Raw genomic sequence first — 19,782 nt, 5'->3', positions numbered from 1 at the left:
AAAAAGAACAATAAAAAAAGAAAAGGGGAAAAAAGGAGAGAAATTAATATAAATAGGTTCAAATATGGGGGAGTACAAAGTGAAACAGACATGCATTGATCTGGGAGAAAGGAAGGGAAATGCTCTCAATGGTTCTAGTCCCTTTGGCTAGTCAACACCCATACCCGGTGCTTGCTCATGCTTTGTTAATGACACTCAATAGGCAAACCATGTTCTGGAAGAGAAAACCAGAACAAGAACAAACAAGATCATTTTTTGGAAGCTGAATCATTGGACCACAGCTGTGCTCCAGAGGTGGAAGCACTTCATCAGTCGGTGTGAGGATACACATGGCAGTAAAAGGTTGTGCTCTTTTGGTAAATGAGGACCCCCTCAGGGGTTCATTCAACAAAAAGAATAAAGATCCTCTCTGGTCAAGTTCTTAACAGAGTTGGAAGGGACCTTGGAGGTCATCTAGTCCAACACCCTGCTCAGGCAGAAAACCCTATACCAGGGCTAGACAACCTTGGCTCTTTTATGACTCGTGGACTTCAACTCCCAGAATTCCTGAGCCAGCTTGAATTCTGGGAGTTGAAGTCCACGGATCATAAAAGAGCCAAGGTTGCCTAGCCCTGCCCTATACCATTTCAGACAAATGGTTGTCCAATTTCTTCTTTAAAACTACCAGTGTCAGAGCACCTACAACGTCTGGAGGCAGGTTGTTCCACTGATTAACTGTTCAGTCAACTTGGCCGTTAAGCAAAACATCACAATTTTACAATCAACTCTTCTTTATTCTACAGTCCTAGGAGAGTTGTCAATGTGAGGATTATTTGCAAAGTGACTTTTTCATCCCTTTTGTAACGGTGAAGGTCACTAAATGAGGATTACCTGTATTATCTCTTTGATTGCCTGGTACTGGTTTTTAAACAATTGAGAATGCCAGAGGTTCAGAGACTACTGTATGCAAAGTAATTATCTATCCATCTGTGATACAGGTACTATCAGGAGCAACATATCCTAATATAAATCCACATTTGACATACTACTGTAAAATAGAAGGCTATTCTTCCTGGGCTTGACAGCTCAGGATATCCACGTATTTCGTTCCTTGCAGTAGCTCAGCTTCAGAAAATGACTCGTTTGCGGACAAGACAAGACAAAACGAAACAAAACGACAGGAGGAATGGAAGAGGAAATTGCTCATGAGTATGGATCTCACCAGTCCCCTCCCTCATTTTGACCTCTAGGATGCTGGGCAGATGTATGCACACCTGCCAAAAGGATCTGGCTTTTCCAGGTGAATTTGGAAAAATGGACAATTGCCATTTACATTCTGAGATGGCAAAAGTCTATTTTCTCCAGATTTGGGTCTCCCTCCTTAGAAAAAAAAGGACATTTTCTTACTGTTTTATTTCTCAAAGGTAGATTTGTGGACAGAAAGCTACTCGTAACAACATCCCTACATGCTACAGAAGTCTTTTCAAGTGCCTTGGAAAACGTTAATTTCTGTCTCCCAAGCCTTAATTGTGTTCACTTCAGGACATGGCTGCCCCTACAGGTAGTCCTTGACTTACAACAACTGAGTCCAAAACTTTATGTTGTTAAGTGAGAAATTTGTTGAGTGAGTTTTGCCCCAGTTTATGACTTGTCTTGCCCCATTTGTTAACATGGCTGTTAAGTGAGTCTGCTTTCTCCATCGACTTTGCTTGTCAGAAGGTCACATGACTCTGGGGCTCTGCAACCGTCATAAATGTGAGTCAATTGTCAAGCATGCAAATGTAAATCACGTGACCATGGGGATTGTAAGTGTGAAAAAAGGCCATAGGTCACTTTTTTTCAGTGCCGTTGTAACTTCAAATGGTCACTTCAAGTGAATTGTTGTTAAGTCAAGTACTACCTGTACTGGGGACGTCTGGAAAAGCTCCTTAACTACATCTGAACTGGGGGCAACTTCTTTGGCAAAGCTTAAAAGCCAACATCAAGGTCAGCTTTTACCACGGTTTCATTCGTGAGTCCGTTCACTTCAACCCTTCAAGAGAACCTGGACATTTTCCATTCTCATCTACAGCTTCTTATTGTTTGCAGTTGTGTGTATATATTTTTCTCCTGAATATTACAGAGCCTGGAAAAACCGAATCACGAGTCTTCAAGATTAAGTCTTTTTCACCTTTTCTGTGGAGGCCCAAGCCGCCATGGTGGAGCCTGAACTGACAGAGGTGGGGGAGCTGCACTCACTCACTGACTGGCAGGTTTCAGAAGCTTCAGAAGAGGCTGAGCTGGACGAATTCTGCTGGGGTTCAAAAAAAAAAAAAATAAAAAGCCAAAACGGCACCACAAATAGAGAAAAGGAAGAAAAGGGAAGAAAGACAAGCCAATGAAACAAATTTAAAAAAAAAAGCGAAGGACAAAAACACAGAGGAGAAGAAAAGCAGAGTGTTAGGGGAAAAAATCTAAGCATTAAACACGATTATACGTTTTTGAAGAGTGCGGAGGGACCAAAGCAATGGGTTCTACATGGTAGATTCTTCGCAGCATAGCGGATCAACTTAATGACCTCCCAAAGGGCTGGAGAACGAGTTGGATGTCCTGGCTGCAGACCTGGGACTTGCCATCTTGATACAACTGGAAGGCAACACGTCGGGGAAGGTGCCATATCATTTCACGAAATCACAAACAAAACGTGCAAGATGTGAGTATCTCAACACTGCCTTCCTGCTGAAGGACCAAGAAGGATGCTCCCTTCCTTCCACTGATCAATCTTCTACAGGTGAGACTCCCTGTTCTTTCTTCAACAGCACACCTTTTTCTAGACCAAAGCAGGGCCCCTTTCACTAAGGATGAAAGCAAGGAACAGGCACAAGCCAGATACGCCCACAGAAAGTGCGAGCAACCCTTCAGCAAAAGATGACATGATTGCAGAGTTTGTAGGCTGCTTCAAATGTAAGGTGGGAATCATTTATTCGAAGGGTACCATTCAGGATAGTCAGGCAGACAAACACAGCTCTGACCAGGCTGAAGGTCGCCTTTAGCTTTCAAGATCTATGCTGGGCAAAACCGTAACAAGGAAGCAGGACAAGTCAAGACTAACACTACATCAATTTATTTGATAATGACTATTCTTGAAAGAGACTGAGGGGTGAAGTACTCCGGTAGCACAAGACGAAGCCACCAATCAACGTTTCCATTTCTGAAACATCTTACTATTCACTCAGAGCACGTCTTAAAGTCTGCTCAGGAGTACACCAAATTACTCTACAAATTACTCTTTGAATGATGCACCCAACACCCGATCAAGCCATCTCTAAATGAAATTTTCTTCAAGTTTTCAGTTCAATTTCTGATGACCGCATGCAACCTCCATATTGTTTGTTTAGTAACTATGTACAAGGAGGTTGCCAATTGACTTGGGGTTTTGTTTTTTGAAATTTTGCAATCTAACCTTCAATATTTGGACTTCCTAGTGGCTTTTTATTCAAGTACTAAGTCAGAACGTAGGGTTAAGTCAAACTTAACCTTCTGGGAAGGCACATTAGACACTCCTTCCCATTTTGAAACATAGGCAGGTGAACCTGAGAATACTAGTAGACGAAAAACATGTAGCTAAAGTCTTGGCAAGTAGCTACAGCTCAGTTCATGGACTTGTTTATTACGGGGAGGGCAAATCACGGGATCCTACTTGTATTTATTTCTATTTTTAGAAGGGAGGGAGGAGATGGGGAGAGGAAGGAAGGAAGGAAGGAAGGAAGGAAGGAAGGAAGGAAGGAAGGAAGGAAGGAAGGAAGGAAGGAAGGAAGGAAGGAAGGAAGGAAGGAAGGAAGGAAGGAAAAGATAGTACTATTCACGTATACAGACTATGGCTTCAACTATGGAAGGACACAGGAAGCAAATTCTTACCTGGCCTTCTTCCCCCATACAATGGTTTGGATTTCATACAAATAGACTAACTGACAGAAATACTTATTTCTCTTTTGAGTCAATCAACCTTTTTCTCAACAGTCTAAACAACACCTCTAAAGTGCCCAATAATATGGGATAATTTTGAAATGTAACATGAAAAATCCCTCTTCTTCCACTCTTTGGAAGAGCTGCGAGACCTGTGGAATGCATTCTTTTGTCCCTCAGCAACAGAGAACGAGACATTAAAAATACATAAAAAGCATCATAAAGGGAGGTGGGTGGGAGGCGGTTTTCACCACAGTGTTTCTGTTAGAGACAATATTTTGCTTTCAAATACAACATATGGCATTGCACGACTATTTTCTTGGTCACACTCAGCCCTTAATACACAAACTGCAAAGTTACGGCTTGTCAGTGGGTTATTACCACAAATTGCACACAGCTGGGGAAATCTGTCAACCAAGTTAGTTGGCGCTGTCTAACCAGCAGGACTTCAAACGCAATACTAAGGGAGGAAAAAAATATACTTTTGTTTGCATGCTTAAATTATGCTGACAATCTTTATAGGTTTACTTATAAGGGGACTTGTATGGACTATGGACATGTCAATTAAAATATGGCAGGTAACTGCCAGAACCAGATAGGTCTTAGTTTAATGTAATTTTGCATCTAAAGTGAAGTTAGACTCAATAAACCATTACTACAATTACTCACTGTTAGTAATTTCCCTATTCTATTGCAGCAAAATTTTCTCTTTGGTAGCTATTTTTTTAAGAACCAAGAGTTAAAAGATTTCAAGACTTTCAGAGATTACACACAGCATTCAAGGCAAATGTGGGTCCACAAGAAGCAGTTATCTCCAGGGGGTTGAAGGAGGAAAACAGAGTTGTTCTACAATGACACAAAACCCTCGCCTTTTGATATATGCGTCATGATGTCACTCACATGCACATCCAAAAGAGACGATTGTTGGGTGTCGAACTTAGTTTTTGTCAACCTCTTGCAAATGCTCCTGCCTTCAGTTTGCACATTTCTGAAGACGATTATTTCTCAATATCCTCTTATCAGAAATGGATAAGCCACTGCAGGGTAGTCCTCGACATACAACCACAACTGAGCCCAAAATTTCTGTCGCTAAGTGAGACAGTTTGTTAAGTGAGTTTGGCTCACTTTATGGCCTTTCTTTGCCACAGTTATTTAGTGAATCCGCTGCAGCTGTTAAGTTACGGACCCGGTTGTTAAGTGAACCTGGCTTCCCCATTGATTTTGCTCATCAGAAAGTCGCAAAGATAATCACATGTGACCCTGGGACACGGTAACGGTCATAAATATGTGTCAGTTGTCAAGCAACCGAATTTTGAACACACGACCATGGGGATGCCGCAGGAGTCCTAAGTGTGCAAAATGGTCACACGTCACTTTTTTCAGGGCTGTTGTAACTTTGAACGGTCACTAAACAAACTGTTGTAAGTCGAGGACTTACCTGTAGCACAGATATGGATAAACTCATACTGAGCTAGAAATCCATGTACCTTTGTCTATAATGGCTAGGATTGCTGAGAACTGTAGTAATAGTTCTTTCATGTGCCACAGGTTGTTCATTCCTGCCTATAGCAATTAAGATGGCCTCAGACAAAGCCAGCATACTAATATAATGCCAATTCTTGAAATCAGGGATCTTGGATTAAGAATTTGGGTGCAATATGAAATCTAAGCTTGAGTGTGTTTTGCACCAAGAATGACAGAGAACACACGAGGAAATCTTGACTTGGCAGCTGCTACTTGTCCTGAATCTTCTGTTCTAGTTGCTTGCATATCCAATTTTGCTACCTCAGTCTTCAAGGTTATTATTACAAAATGTGGTATGTTAAAACAGGGGTCCCCAACCCCCGGTCTCTGGACCGGTACTGGGCCGCGGCAGGCTAGCAACTGGTCTGCACAAAGCCCCATCTGTGGTATGCAGGCAGTACACAAAACCATGCACTCTCTGGTCTGTGGAAAAACCTTTCTCCACGGAACCCGTCCCTGGTACTCAAAAGGTTGGGGACCTCTGTGTTAAAAGACCTAAAAGGGCTCTCTATTTTGATTGGATGAGACAGATCTCCTTCAGGAGACAAGACATCTTCTAGGCTTCTCTTTATCAACTACAAGCTAATTTCAGCTACCTCTCCTAAGCTGTAGGAGGGGATAAGACTTTCTAAGCCAGTGGTTCTCAACCTGTGGGTCGGGACCCCATTTGGGGTCGAACGACCATTTCACGGGGATCGCCAAACAACGCAGTCCGCCATTTTTTCCCCTTTTCCTTAGCTGTGCTACTCCCTTTTATTCTATTTTATTCTTTTGAAAGCCAATAGAATAGACTCTCTTGAATAGAGTCTAATTCTATTGGCTTTCAAAAGCCAATAGGAATAGTCCAGGCTGTCTCTGCCCTGCTGAGCCCGCCAAAAGTCCCATTCTGCAAACGGTGCTGCACCAGTTGAGTAGTCCTTGACTTACGACCGGTTGGGGGGTCGCGGCATTAAAAAGGTTGAGAACCACTGTTCTAAGCCAACCGTAGATACAATTCTCAACGAGGAAACGAGGATCAGAATGCAGCAAACGGATAACCAACTAACTTTGACTACAGGACGTGGAAACCCCGTGGTAGGACCTCCTGGGGTCTCTAAAGTTAGGCTTCCTTTCTCCCACAACATTAACAGACAAGGCATCACGGTCATCCCACACGAGTTCAAGACATACCTGGTTGGAGGCTTCGGGCGGCATCGGGGACGGCGACTTGGATTGAAAAGCGTCCTGGGACATGAATCCAGAGTCGTGCGAAGAGACACTGGAGAGCCTCATTGGTGCCTGCTGAGGCAGATTGGAGCTGCGGTAGCGATAGTGTGAACTGGGTGAGTGAGAATGCGAGCCACTTGACCGGGAGTCACTACTGTTTACACTGTTCAGACTGCTGTGAGATACAAAGGAAGAGAATGGGGGCAGGGGGGGGCAGGAGGAGGGGAACGAAACAAAACAAAAAGAAAGGGGTAGGTAGGGAGAAACCGGCACAATACAATTAACGTCCCATGGATCCCCGGCTAGGCATGCACAAATCATAAAATGGTGAAACCAGAAGAAGTAGTTTTAAGCCAGTGTTTCCCAAACTTGACAATTTTAAGGCATGTGGACTTCAACTCCCAGAATTCCACAGCCAGCGTTGCTGGCTGTGGAATTCTGGGAGTTGAAGTCCACATGCCTTAAAATTGTCAAGTTTGGGAAACACTGTTTTAAGCCATAGGTTTTGCTGCAGTATCCTTAGTAACCAGACAGAAAATGGCAAATCAGGGGGTGATGCTCGTATTCTAATCTACAACCGGACCTAAAAATAATAATAATCCTACGTGGTTTTGCCTGGGCTATCTCAGAATTTTCTTCCAGGAGAACAGCTAGCAGTGAAAAGGAGCAACTTTCTTTTTAGCTAATGGCATTCCGTGGCCTATTTCAACCCCTGGCATCTCTAAGCTAAAATCCACACAGCTTAAAGGTACCAAAGTTGAGGAACACTGCAATACAGGTAGTCCTCGACCTATGACGGTTGCGCTCAAAATTTCCATCGGTAAGCAAGGCAGTTGTGAAGCCAGTTTTGCCCCATTTTACGACCTTTCTTGCCACAGTTGTTAAGGGAATCATCGCAGTGTGTTAAGTGAATCTGGCTTCCCCATTGACTTTGCGGTTCAGAAGGCCACAAAAGGGGATCACATGATCCTGGGACACGGCAAATGTCATCCATGTGATCCAGTTGCCAAGCGTCCGAATTTTGATCACGTGATCGTGGGGATGCTGTTAACGGTCATAACTACTGAGCGGTCATAAGCCGCTTAACTTTGAATGGTCCCTAAATGAATGGTTGTAAGTTGAGGACTGCCTGCATGATTTGGTTCTACTTCAAAATATTTCACAGGCAGGTGGAACTTTCAACTGGCAGCCCTTCCAGGAAATATCCATATTCAGAACAATCAACAGGATGGTTCTCCTATGCAAGTCTCAATAAAATCAATGTGAACGATGCAAAAGATCTATAATAACTGTGGGATTCGTGTAGGTGATCAAATGTATTTTTTTATTCTCATTCCCTTACTCAGAATCCTCAACTGCCTTCCTAAACTCCTACATCTCATCTTCCAGCTTATCACCAGAACAGACAAACCCCATTTATAGTATACATTTTAAGCTGCCCACCAATGGCATGGAACAGTTGATTGTCATGGGCAATTATTGGCCACCCAGTTCACACCTCCCTCCAAGGAAGGCCTAGTGTGCCATTGATGATGCTCTGAAAGGTTTTGGTACTCCTGGGGTTCTCTCAACGGTTGGCCCAACTGTTTGACAACACTCTTGACTCCTTGACAAAACTTTCAGGGATGTCTGCAGGGGCCCTTCTCGAAACCTTGAAACCCTGCTTTAATCTTGTTGACTCCAACACTCAGATAACACAAGCTGAATGGCAGATAAGTGGAAATTGTTATGGATTTATTTTAAGGTGTTAACAGTAGTCTCTTGGAGGGTCAATCTGAAAGGTGAAGGAGCAGTGTGGCTTATTTAGTCATTGCCAACACCACACATCCCCTTGCAACACCAACTTGCCTACTTTGGCCATTAGACTTCCAGTAGACTTTCAGACTGCCATTTTCCTTTTACGTTTCAGGATACTGCATTTTTAAAAGCCTGTGTTTCCTGCCATCAACGTAAATATCTATAGATCTCTTGGATATAGATACTATACAAAGGCATGCACAGACAGCTAGCTTTGCAAGGAAATGCAAAATGAACTGCTCTCTCTCTCTCTCTCTCTCTCATGCCAGGGATGCTACAGCATCTCCAATCTATGTGATTTAGAAGGCAAACATTTTAAAATAAAGTGATAATAATGTGAGAGCTTCAGGGCTAGGGAGAAATGAAAGGACAGAAGGACAGCAGGAAGTTTTCCTTTTGCTGGAGAAAAGGAGAAAAGTAAGGTTTCCATACACCTGGGAGAAGCAAGGAATTAGGTGTGCATGCGGTCAACTGTTTTAGCCAAGAGAAAAACAGTTTCTTGGAGGAGGCTGAAAAGGCATCTCAAGAGTTCCAAGACACACAAACAAAACTAACATATTAAAACAGTGCTGAACAGTTCACAGCTATTGCATCTAACAACAAACAACTTTATCCCAACCATTTGAGAGACGTTTGATGATCTCGGATACTTTAATCTGCTATGCCACTAATGTTCCCTCATAATTAGTCCTCATTCTTTTATTCCACGTTAAGCGTTCAAGGGCATGAAAGCAGGGCAAGGAAGAGCAGATTCTGAATCATCAATTAAACAGTAAACTGACTCGATTAAAAGATACCTTTTAATTTTCTCAAGCCGCTTTTGGTAAAATTCTTTTAAGCATTAGAATCCTCAACCATAAACGCATTCCAAATCACTCCAATATTAGGGGCAAATCCACAGAACTTTCATGAAAATTCAACCAGATTTGGGGACACCTCAGGATTCTAAAATGCTAAGTGGTAGGGTGTCATGGCCCCGTTGGATCCTGGTGTGGAGACGGAGTTGGAACCAGGACCATTTGACGGGGATGGCACATCTCCCCTAGAATGTCTGGAGCAGTGGTTCTCAACCTATGGGTCGGGACCCCATTTGGGGTCGAACGACCATTTCACGGGGGTCGCCAAACAAGGCTGTCCGCCATTTTTTCCCCCTTTTCTTTGGCCACGCCCCTGGCACCCGGTGATGTATAAGTGGTTGGGGGTCACCACAACATGGGGAACTGTATTATGGGGTCGCGGCATTAGAAAGGTTGAGAACCACAGGTCTGGAGAGTCCAGGGCTAAGGATGATGCTGTCCCAGGCCCTTCCAGCATTGGGGGAAGTGGCCAACTGGCTGGGAAGCTGCCTAACTTCACAAACACAAGGGAAGATCAGCTGCAGACAGGCAATGGTGATGACAGACAACAAATCCCCTCTGAAAAAGGAACAGCTGCCTTCCCCACCTGATCTGAGGGCATGGAGGATGGTGCAGAGGGAAGCTCAGAGGAAGTGTGTGAGGCTACTCATGAGGAGGCTGCCCCACCCTTCCTCACAAGGAACACCTAGCTCGGGCTGATTTAACCAGAGGCCAGGGAACACTGGGAACAACTGCTTGTCTTGGCACTCTTCCCTGACTTTGGGAAACCTTGACTTCTAGCCTCCAACTCAGGTTTCAGCCTCTGGATTTGCATATCTTGCTTTGCGGGCTCTGCATGTGGCTTGTTTTTGCAACGCCTGCACTGGATTTATGGACTTTCTTCCTGTTGGGGGGTTTGTTTCTGGTGACTACTGGACTCGGTTGGTGGGACTGTGTTTACATTGACAGTGGGTTGCTGGTTTTTGAGGAAGTGGGATGGAGGTTTATCTACCCCCCCCCGCCGCCGTCTGTTGTGGTTTAACAGCGCAATGAAAGACTTTACTGTTGCCTGCATTTACCTACAAGATCTGGGTCAGGACACAGGGACTGCAATGTTGGAAGCCCAACTAAATGCAGTGCCACAAAATACAGTAAATAAAATGAAATAATCCTGTTTCTTAAGGAGCCCTGTTGTTTAAACTTTTTAGTCTGTTGTATTTGGATTTGAACTTAGAACAGGGGTGTCAAACTCAGCAGAAACAATGGCTCAACCAGTTCCAAAAGGATCGCTTCAGACTTGCTGAATGTTCTAAGTCACGGGTGTCAAACTTGCCGCGTCACGTGACGTGTCGCGACGTATTGTGATTTTTTTCGCATTGCCAGAGCTGGGGTGGGTGTGGCCTCCACATGATGCAACCAGTCCGCAGGCTGGCAGTTTGACACCCCTGTTCTAAGTTCTAAGTTCAAATCCAAATACAACAGACTAAAAAGTTTAAACAACCGGGCTCCTTAAGAAACAGGATTATTTCATTTTATTTACTGTATTTTATCCTATTTTTTTCTACCACCCTGTTTGCTGAAGGAAATGTACATGGGGTTCACCCCAAAGTAAATTCCCATACAGTTGAAAGTTTATTTTTTATTCATTTATTAAATTCGTCCATCTCCCCGATAAGCAAAGTTGGGTGGCTGAGAGGGTAATGAACACAGCCACACAATGAGTTCCATTAAGAACAGGTGTGAGGTTGAGTTTTCCTGGCCCAAATTCAAAATCTTAAAACATCGTGTACCACACCTACCTGCACACACTGGATTTTCTGGACATGGTGGTACTGGGAGAAGAAGGAGGAGTCTGATAGGACCAGCCATAATCGGAACCTTTTAAATCAAGAATTACCTGAGAAAAAAACAAAAATCACCATGTAAGATCAAGAAAGACTTTAAAAGGCTGGTTCGGGGTCTTCTAACTCAGGAGTCTCCAACCCCCCAATCCATGTTCTATCCCAGCCTATGTGAGTCCTTGTTAATTCACAAGGACAAACCCTCTTTTAACAAGTAGGCTCGAAATGCAGGGAAAACAAACCCCTTTATTTAGTTAGGTAGACCTGCAAAATATCCCCAAAGCAAAGGCAAACAAAACACAATGCAAATGGGGAATTGTCCAAGGCAAACAAAACAGGATTCAGACAAAGAACTTTCACAAGCAAGGCAAACAAAACAGGATTCCATGAAACGGGAGTCCTTTGCAAACGGTTGCCTTCAGCAACCAGCACCGCCCACACCTTCCCTTTTTATTATGCAGCCCCAAGGCATAGCTTCTCAATGCCTTCTCCTCCTTCCTCGGAGTCGCCCTATTGCCTCCCTCTGTTCTGCTCTTGTTGCCAGTCTGAGTTTGCAAGTGTCTCTAATGTCTTCCAGTTGTGAGTCCTCAGAGTCTGATTCAGCTTCCCTGCACATCTGAGTTTCAGCCTGAGCACGATTGGAAGGGCCAGCCTCTTCATCAGATGGTAAGTCCTCCAGTTCATCAGAGCCTTCCTCCTCCTCTGATGACTCTCCAGGCCCCTCCTCCTCTGATTCCCCGGACTCAGCTGCCGGATCCAGTGGCTGGCACGGACTCACAACAGAATCCAGGACATGCAAACAAGCAAAGCCCCATCCATGGGATGCAGGCAGCACATGAAACTACATCCCCTCCGATCCATGGAAAAACCTCTCTTCAAATTGCCACGGTTGAGAAACACTGCTCTTTACTAATAATAATTAGCAGCTTCTCTGATAGCAATAATCTATGAACCAAAGGAAACTATCACTATGTCTTGGGTTATTCCAAGAACTGCTTAATTATGAAATAAGTTAGGGTTGGATTTTCAGAGATGCAAAATAAAGAAAACATTCTAAAAACATCAGAGACAATACAGTACTAAGCACACTGCAGAACATCGATAATTGAGTGAACAGAATAAAAGATGTCGTAACTAGCCCATAGATTATGCATGGCAATGTTCAACTGTGCATCTCTCAATAAATATTTTAAAGTCTTTGATAAATATACCCAATATTTAGATGAAATAAAAACCAAGACAAATTGGTTATATGCCAGAACAGCATCCAAATTATGTGTTCACATGTTCCAATGAAAACAATGGGCTATGGACTGAGATGAACTCTCTTTTTCACTATGCAATTACTGTATGACTTCTTGAGTTAGTTTTGATTTGTGGTGATTGCCTAAAGTCCAGGGGTAGGCAACTTCGGCTCTTTTATGACTCATGGACTTCAACTCCCAGAATTCCTGAACCAGCATGGCTCAGCTTGGAAACCTCTCTCTTTCACCTCAGCATGGCTGGCTCAGGAATTCTGGGAGTTGAAGTCCATGAGTCATAAAAGAGCCAAGGTTGCCTACCCCTGGCCTAAACTAATCCCTGCAGTATTATTGGCAAGATTTTGGTTTTGGTGGTTTGCTATTGTCTCCTTCCTAGGGCTGAGAGTGTATGACTGGCCCAAAATCACCCAGTTGGCTTTGTGCCAAAGGTGGGACTAAAACTCACCTTCTCTCGGTTTCTAGCCTGATGCCTTAACCATTACATCAAACTAGCTCTCTTGCATGTTATATGAAACCTATAACACAACCTCTACTTCAAAACCAACTTCCTGCATTAAATGTTAAATACTCCAGTTCTTCTTGCAAAAATCAAACAATGTAGTATCTCTGAGGGTACATTGACTGAGATTTTTGTTTCTGCCTTAATCCCCCAAATGAATGTAAAGAAGGAGCACACATTTTTTTTGTTACTAAGCAAGACAACTGTTCAGTGAACTTTGTCCCATTTTACAACCTTTCCTGCCACAGTTGTTAAGTGAATCACTACAGTTGTTAAGTTAGTAACACGGTTAAGTGAATCTGGCTTCCCCATTGACTTTGCTTTCAGAAGATCACAATAGGAGACCTCAGGATACTGCAATTGTCATAAATACATACCAGTTGCCAAGCATCTGAATTGTGACCATGGGGATGCTGCAACGGTTGTAAGTGAGAAAAATGACCATAAGTCACTTTTTTCAGTGCCACTGTCATGGTCACTAAATGAATGGTTGTAAATGGAGGACCACCTTACTATTTTTGAGTCAGGAATCCCAAAAAAAACCAGTGTACCTGTTCACTTGATGATGGCAGCTTGTGTGGATCCATGGTGAGGCTTTTCAGGTCTTCTGATATGGTCTGTAGATGAGTTATTTCTCCTAGCATTGATATTTCTTCTTCCTGCAAGACATTTTTTTTAAAAAAAAAAAAATACAGAATCTGGTATTGCTTATCTACTCAATTTTATTGTGTATTCGGTTCTGTCAACTGAGGACAGTCTTACCACAATGTTGAGATACAGTGGGGCGGATCTATATTTCTCCAATACTTTATTCTCACAACATTGATATGTATCTTAAAACATACTAGCAGGAGTTGTAAAACCTCCTTACCTACCCCGTAAGTATGAATTTGGGGAGGTTTATTTCCCAAATTCGTGGTTTGGGGAAGGAGAAAGTAAGTAAGAGGTAACTTCATTTACATATAAAAGTAAAGGTTTCCCCTGTCCAGTCGTGTCTGAGGGTGGTGCTCATCTCCATTTCTTAGCCCAGGGGTAGGCAACCTTGGCTCTTTTATGACTCGTGGACTTCAACTCCCAGAATTCCTGAGCCAGCCATACTGAGGGGAAAGGGAGAGGTTTCCAAGCTGAGCTATGCTGGCTCAGGAATTCTGGGAGTTGAAGTCCACGAGTCATAAAAGAGCCAAGGTTGCCTCCCTATCCTAGCCGAAAGAGCCAGCATTGTCCAACGATACGTCCAAGGTCATGTAGCCAGCCTGACTATGCGTCAAGGCACACAAGAAGCGGTTCCCTTCCCACTGAAGTGGTACCTATTTATCTACTCGCATTTGCGTGCTTTCGAACTAGGTGGGCAGGAGCTGCCTCAAGGGACAGGCACTCACTCTGTCACATGACTCTCGGGTGTCAAACCTGGGCTGTCAACATTCCAGTTCACAAGCTCAGCGTCTTTAACCGCTGAGCCATTGTGCCCCTCTTTTTATTTACATATAGTAACAAAGCCATGGAATAGTTTAATAGCACACAGCCTAGTTATATCTCTTCCTTCCACAAGATGCATATAAAGTACTGAGATCCAATTTACAAGGCTCTTTAACAGAATGGATTCATTCAGATGAGCTAGCTAAGCGAAGAAAAGAACTACAGTAAGTAGTTAAGTCTCTCACTTCTGCCATACCCAGTAACTATTCTATTTTTCTATTCCTAATTTCCCAGGACACCCTAAGCACAAGGTCTCTGTCATTCCAAATGAAATTACTTCTCGGTCTGGAAGAGGGAGGTGGATGAAAGAGAAATGAAAACAGATTATGAGAATTCTGTCCTAGAAGTGTTGACTGTCACCTAATTTGCAGTTATCGGTGCCAAGTAACTAATTAAAAAAATTCCCAGCTTTCAGTGCCTCTTGATTATTTGCAATTCTTAACTAGCCACTTAAAATTTTTCATGTATTTGCTACCTTGCCTGAGAATATTTAGAATGAAAGGTTGCATAGAAAATATTGAATAAATAAATCTAAGGGTGCACAGGGAATTGAAAGGACCAGATAAATAAAATAAAACCAAAATGAATGAATGGAAAAGTGTTTTAAGTGTCAAACTTTCACTGCATCTCCTTAAATCAATCTACAAAGTTAGGACATTATCTTATTGCACTGTGCAAGAACCTCATGCCCACCAATTTTGTATCTCATTCTTTTATTCTGTACACCTATATATGTCTACTGAAGTTCCACTAAATTCAAGAAATATTCTGAAATAAGAATCTACTATTACTGTACATCAACTGTACAGAAAAGAAAAAAATATCTCATCTCTGCACATAATTGTGTTAATTGCATCTTGATCATCAAATCCAGTCATACAATTCTTCAGAAGATCCTTATAATATTCTTTAGAAAAACCCCTTTTATAGTGTGCATGAAAGAGGGGATCTTCACAGTAGTGACTCTTCAGAATATGGACCACCAGAGTTATGCAAAGCTCTTTCAAATGTTTTTTTGAAAGTCATGAAAATCTTCACATGATACCACTTTATAATGCCTTGGTAAGACCACACTCAGAATATTGCATCCAGTTTTGGTCGCCACAATGTAAACAAGATGTTGAGACTCTAGAAAAAGTGCAGAGTAGAGCAACAAAGATGATTAGGGGATTGGAGGCTAAATCATATAAAAAGTGGTTGCAAGGAAATGGAGGTGTCTAGTTTAATGAAAAGAAGGATTAGGGATGACATGATAGCAGTGTTCCAATATCTCAGGGTTGCCACAAAGAAGAGGGAGTCAACCTATTCTCCAAAGTACCTGAAGGCAGGACAAGAAACAATGGATGAAAAATAATCAAGGAGAGAAGCGACCTAGAATTAAGGAGAAATTTCCTGACAGAACAATTAACCAGTGGAACAGCCTGCCTCCAGAAGTGGTGAATGCTCCAACACTGGAAGTCTTTAAGACGAGACTGGACAGCCATTTGTCCGAAATAGTATAGGATTTCCTGCCTGAGCAGGGAGTTGGACTAGAAGACCTCCAAGGTCCCTTCCAATTCTGTTATTCTGTTATTCGCTTATTTACAGTATATTGTGTATTGTTTTATGTGTATTATCTATCTTATCTTGTCACAGTCCTTTTGTGCATAACTGTGTATGTGAGGCGAGAAGCATTAAGTAGGTTATGGATACTTTAAAAACCAGGAATCGGAAATACAATATGTTACTGTAGAAATACTTCACTTTCTGTCAAAGACACATGAACAATAAAAGTGTTGGGAATGGAACTCACAATTACAGGACGCAGCATAGAAATAAATGAACAGAATCGGCCACGTTCTTCAATCAGTGCTTTTCTAACAGCCTGTTTCTCTGTTTCTTCAAGAAGAAGATATTTATCGTTCACATCCTGCAGTGCACTGTCCAGCTGGGGCTGGATGTCTCCTCTACCTATTCATAACAGAGGAAAAACAAAAGTTGTTTGAATGCCAAAACAATTGTCAATGTAGGCTGTAAATATTTGGATCATTTTCTTCCACGCAGCCAAACTCACAACAATGGCAACGTACGTGTGTACACATCAAATGGTTGGCTGTCACACCAAAACCAACCAACGTAACCTTGTCTAAATCAACAGCAATGAATTTCACCTTTAACTTAAAGCAGGATTCTAATGCAACTGTACACACAAAGCATTCTTGTATTTTTATTCAAATGATGTTATGTAGATGTTTAAAAAGGTTAAAATTTGCCTTTCAGGCAGCAATCAAAAACAGAATTTATTTATATGTTTGTGTATAATATTTATATAGCTGCCAATCATCCAACCAACCTTGCATAGCTCCCAATCAAATGAAAAGTATTTTATCTATTTTCACTTTGATGGTGGTTTTCCAACTCAATTCAGGGGAGCCATGTTGTGGAGTAGCCATTTAGGGCTTTCTTAAATGAAAAGTTTAGGGTACAATAAAATTGGATACAAAAGTTTTACTTTCCTTCTTTATAATTTTAGAAATGAGAGTGACTCAATAAAGCTGAACAGCATTGGTATTAAAGACAGCAGCACGCTTTATGTAAGACATGGTCAAAGACAGCACATTCTTAAGTTTGCCAATTTAGGTAACTTTAAGATGGAATTGGTGACCAGTCATGAAGGTTACATACTTCCTTTGGGATCACGACCCTAGGGCAGGGGTCTTCAAACTTAGCCCTTTTATAACTTGTGGACTTCAACTCCCAGAATTCCTCAGCCAGCGTGCCTCGAAGTCCACAAGACATAAATGGGCCAAGTCTGAAGACTAGGACCATCAATACTACTTAATAGAGAACAATTCCAGCAGCTGGTGCTTATGAAAAGCTCCCAAGCAGACACAGAAACGCTAGGGTGCAATATGTCTTCTGGATAGGCTTTTGATTTGATTCAGCACATCAGATTTTATGTTCTTACGAAGATGGACAATAGGAATTGTCTTCTGCAATACACAGTCATGAGAGAGACTGCAGGTTGTTTTGTAGTGCATTATGAATTTGATACAGAGCAATGCTGAGTCCAAGAAGGCAAGGCAAAATGTTTTGTTTAATATGGAAAGCTGTGTTCTACCTTATCCTTCTTTCCTAGAAATGCTTTTTACTTTGACCTACACTGCCTTCCCAGGTTTTCTAATAAAGGTTTTTTTTCCCCATTACTTGTGCCTTTTCCCCCCTTAAGTAGAAATGCTGCAAAATTAATTTGCTATATTCTGCACACAAATCATTTATACAATCAGGGTATGTGACCATATACCCTAAAGCAGGGTTTCTCAAACTTGGCAAATTTTAAGGTTTGAGGACTTTTGCTGGCTGGGGAATTCTGTGCGTTGAAGTCCAACATCTTAAAGTTGCCAAGTTTGAGAACCATTGACCTAGAGATTCTTATCCAGAAGCTCAGGGACAAAATGCAGAGATTGATGGAAGAACAATTCTTTTAAAGTAGGACATTTGCAGACTGACCTATATGAAGGTTATGCAACAACTCTGAAAGGAGTTATGGTCTTTCCAGAGATAAGACAGAGGCCATACACATTCTAAAAAACAGATGCTAGCCACCCCCCAATTTAAGTCACTATCACTTTAGAAGCAAAATTTGAAAAACACAGTAAAGGTTGGTGTGTGTTACAAGTGTGTGCTTATCTACCTGTTTATGTGTACCTGTGTCCTGACTTATTGCAGATTTTTGACAAAGAGGAAAAGAATCTTAACAAGAAAAACACATTTCAATAAACAGGTAAGCGAATACAATTTAAGCTGCAACATTTCAAAGAAAGCAAATATTTGTATCTCTAATGTATGAATAGTGTTTATCTCCTGTCAAATATCTTTTCAACATTATTTAATGGTATTAGAATGATATATTATTCTAATATGCTAATAACATCTTATGGAGTTTATATTTAATTTCCAAATTATATTTGTTAATACTGTATCTAAATCCTAGCTAAACAATGGAAGGCAAAGGTATTAACCCAATCAAAAGATATTATGAGATGTGGAGGGCACTACAAAAGAAGACAAACTGAAGTTTCAGTTCAGAAGGCTTAGTGTGAGGTTGAGTCTGTGGATTAAAAATGCAGCATGTTTTGCATACGACTAAACAAAAATGTTCCATGAGGTTTCAGCTATAGAATAACATGCATAAAAAATATAGTTCCAAGAAATGAAGGATTACAAGGATTAATATTCTGAAGCCCAGATACCCTGTGTCTGTTTATTTAATCAGGTCAAATAAACACTCAGTAATTAAATTTGCACAACAAGCTAAGCTTGATTGGAGTTAATTTTGGTTATGACTTTTAGAGATTTAATATGTAAACTCACTCAAGAAACTAGGTTAATTTAAATAGCGCATTGTGCAAATCTTGGAAATGGGCTTATTCCATAAATACTTGAAGCTTGTTATAGGAATATGATCTCTAAATCTATAAATTCCTTTATACCAACAATTCTTTTCTCCCTCCTGGCTCTTCCAAATATTACTGTTTTTGTATCTTAAATCATCACACTCTTAGAACTATCAAGAAGCTGAAGGGACAGGTAGCAACTGTTAAAGCTTTGATTTCCACCATGAAAGCTACCAACCAAGACCAAGCTTGATTACACCTTAGAATAAGAGTCCTTTTGATAGGCTGAATCAATCACCAATCATGTCTCAGTTTCCCATCAAGGAATGGTTTTCCTAGGTCATGGGGCTCAAAATCACTCAGCTATCACTAACCTTCAGAACAAAAGCTGGAACCACAATTGTTCAAGGAATCACTAATGATGGGAATGCCATTTCCTGCAGACTTATTCAATCTCTACTGAAGGTTACTTGCAATTTTTAAGATCCACCAAAGTTACATCAATTGTTAGCTGAATTTCAAAGAAACGAACAACTAAACTGAGCTTGGACTAGAGTTATCTGGCTATTCAAGTGCAACTGTGCATGTTGGAGATATATACCTAAAAATATTAATTCAGAGCCAAAGTCTTAACTCTCCTGTTAAGTCCTGCAAGATGCCATATGAATATAGGTAACTAGGAGCTTAGATGTACAGCTTTCCATCTATATATGTGGCTGGCTCAGTCAAAGTTCTCCTTGTCAAATTTAGTAATAGTAATAGTAGTAAAGTTGGAAGGGACCTTGGAGGTCATCTAGTCCAACCCCCTGCTCGGGCAGGAAACCCTACACCAAATGGATCTCCTTGCGTAGGCTAAGGTTAGGATACAGCATATATCTATACCACTTACTTTGCACGTATACCAAATCACTTATACGTATCCATTACTTCTCCATTACCTCTGAGAGAAGCCATTCAGAATGCCAACAGAAGGAAGAGGAGAGATATGTCAGACCAATTCAGGGGCAACAGATAAGAATGCCTGACTCATAATCTAATTTG

General features: G+C 41.6%; 1 protein-coding gene across 17 annotated transcripts in view; it reads right to left on the bottom strand.

The window, feature by feature from the left end:
• The window catches only part of MTSS1 (MTSS I-BAR domain containing 1), a 147,285-nt gene that overhangs the window by 9,860 nt on the left and 117,643 nt on the right, over nt 1–19,782 (bottom strand). For 4 of the 17 annotated variants that reach the window (XM_039359842.1, XM_039359852.1, XM_039359845.1 and 1 more), the window contains 5 exons: nt 16,158–16,315; nt 13,441–13,548; nt 11,087–11,184; nt 6,619–6,829; nt 2,150–2,269 (listed from right to left, as the gene is read on the bottom strand). In XM_039359842.1, the coding sequence (XP_039215776.1) occupies nt 2,150–2,269; nt 6,619–6,829; nt 11,087–11,184; nt 13,441–13,548; nt 16,158–16,315 (695 nt within the window). Of the gene's footprint in view, nt 1–2,149; nt 2,273–6,618; nt 6,830–11,086; nt 11,185–13,440; nt 13,549–16,157; nt 16,316–19,782 lie in introns of all 17 variants that reach the window. The other 13 variants (XM_039359848.1, XM_039359858.1, XM_039359849.1 and 10 more) reach the window with 6 other exon arrangements.

This window comes from Crotalus tigris, unplaced genomic scaffold (assembly GCF_016545835.1).
Source record: "Crotalus tigris isolate CLP2741 ecotype Arizona unplaced genomic scaffold, ASM1654583v1 scf7180000019137.2069052, whole genome shotgun sequence".
Classification (NCBI taxonomy): domain Eukaryota; kingdom Metazoa; phylum Chordata; class Lepidosauria; order Squamata; family Viperidae; genus Crotalus; species Crotalus tigris.
The sequence above is the reverse complement of the archived record's forward strand: the minus strand, read 5'-3'. Positions and strand labels throughout refer to the sequence as shown.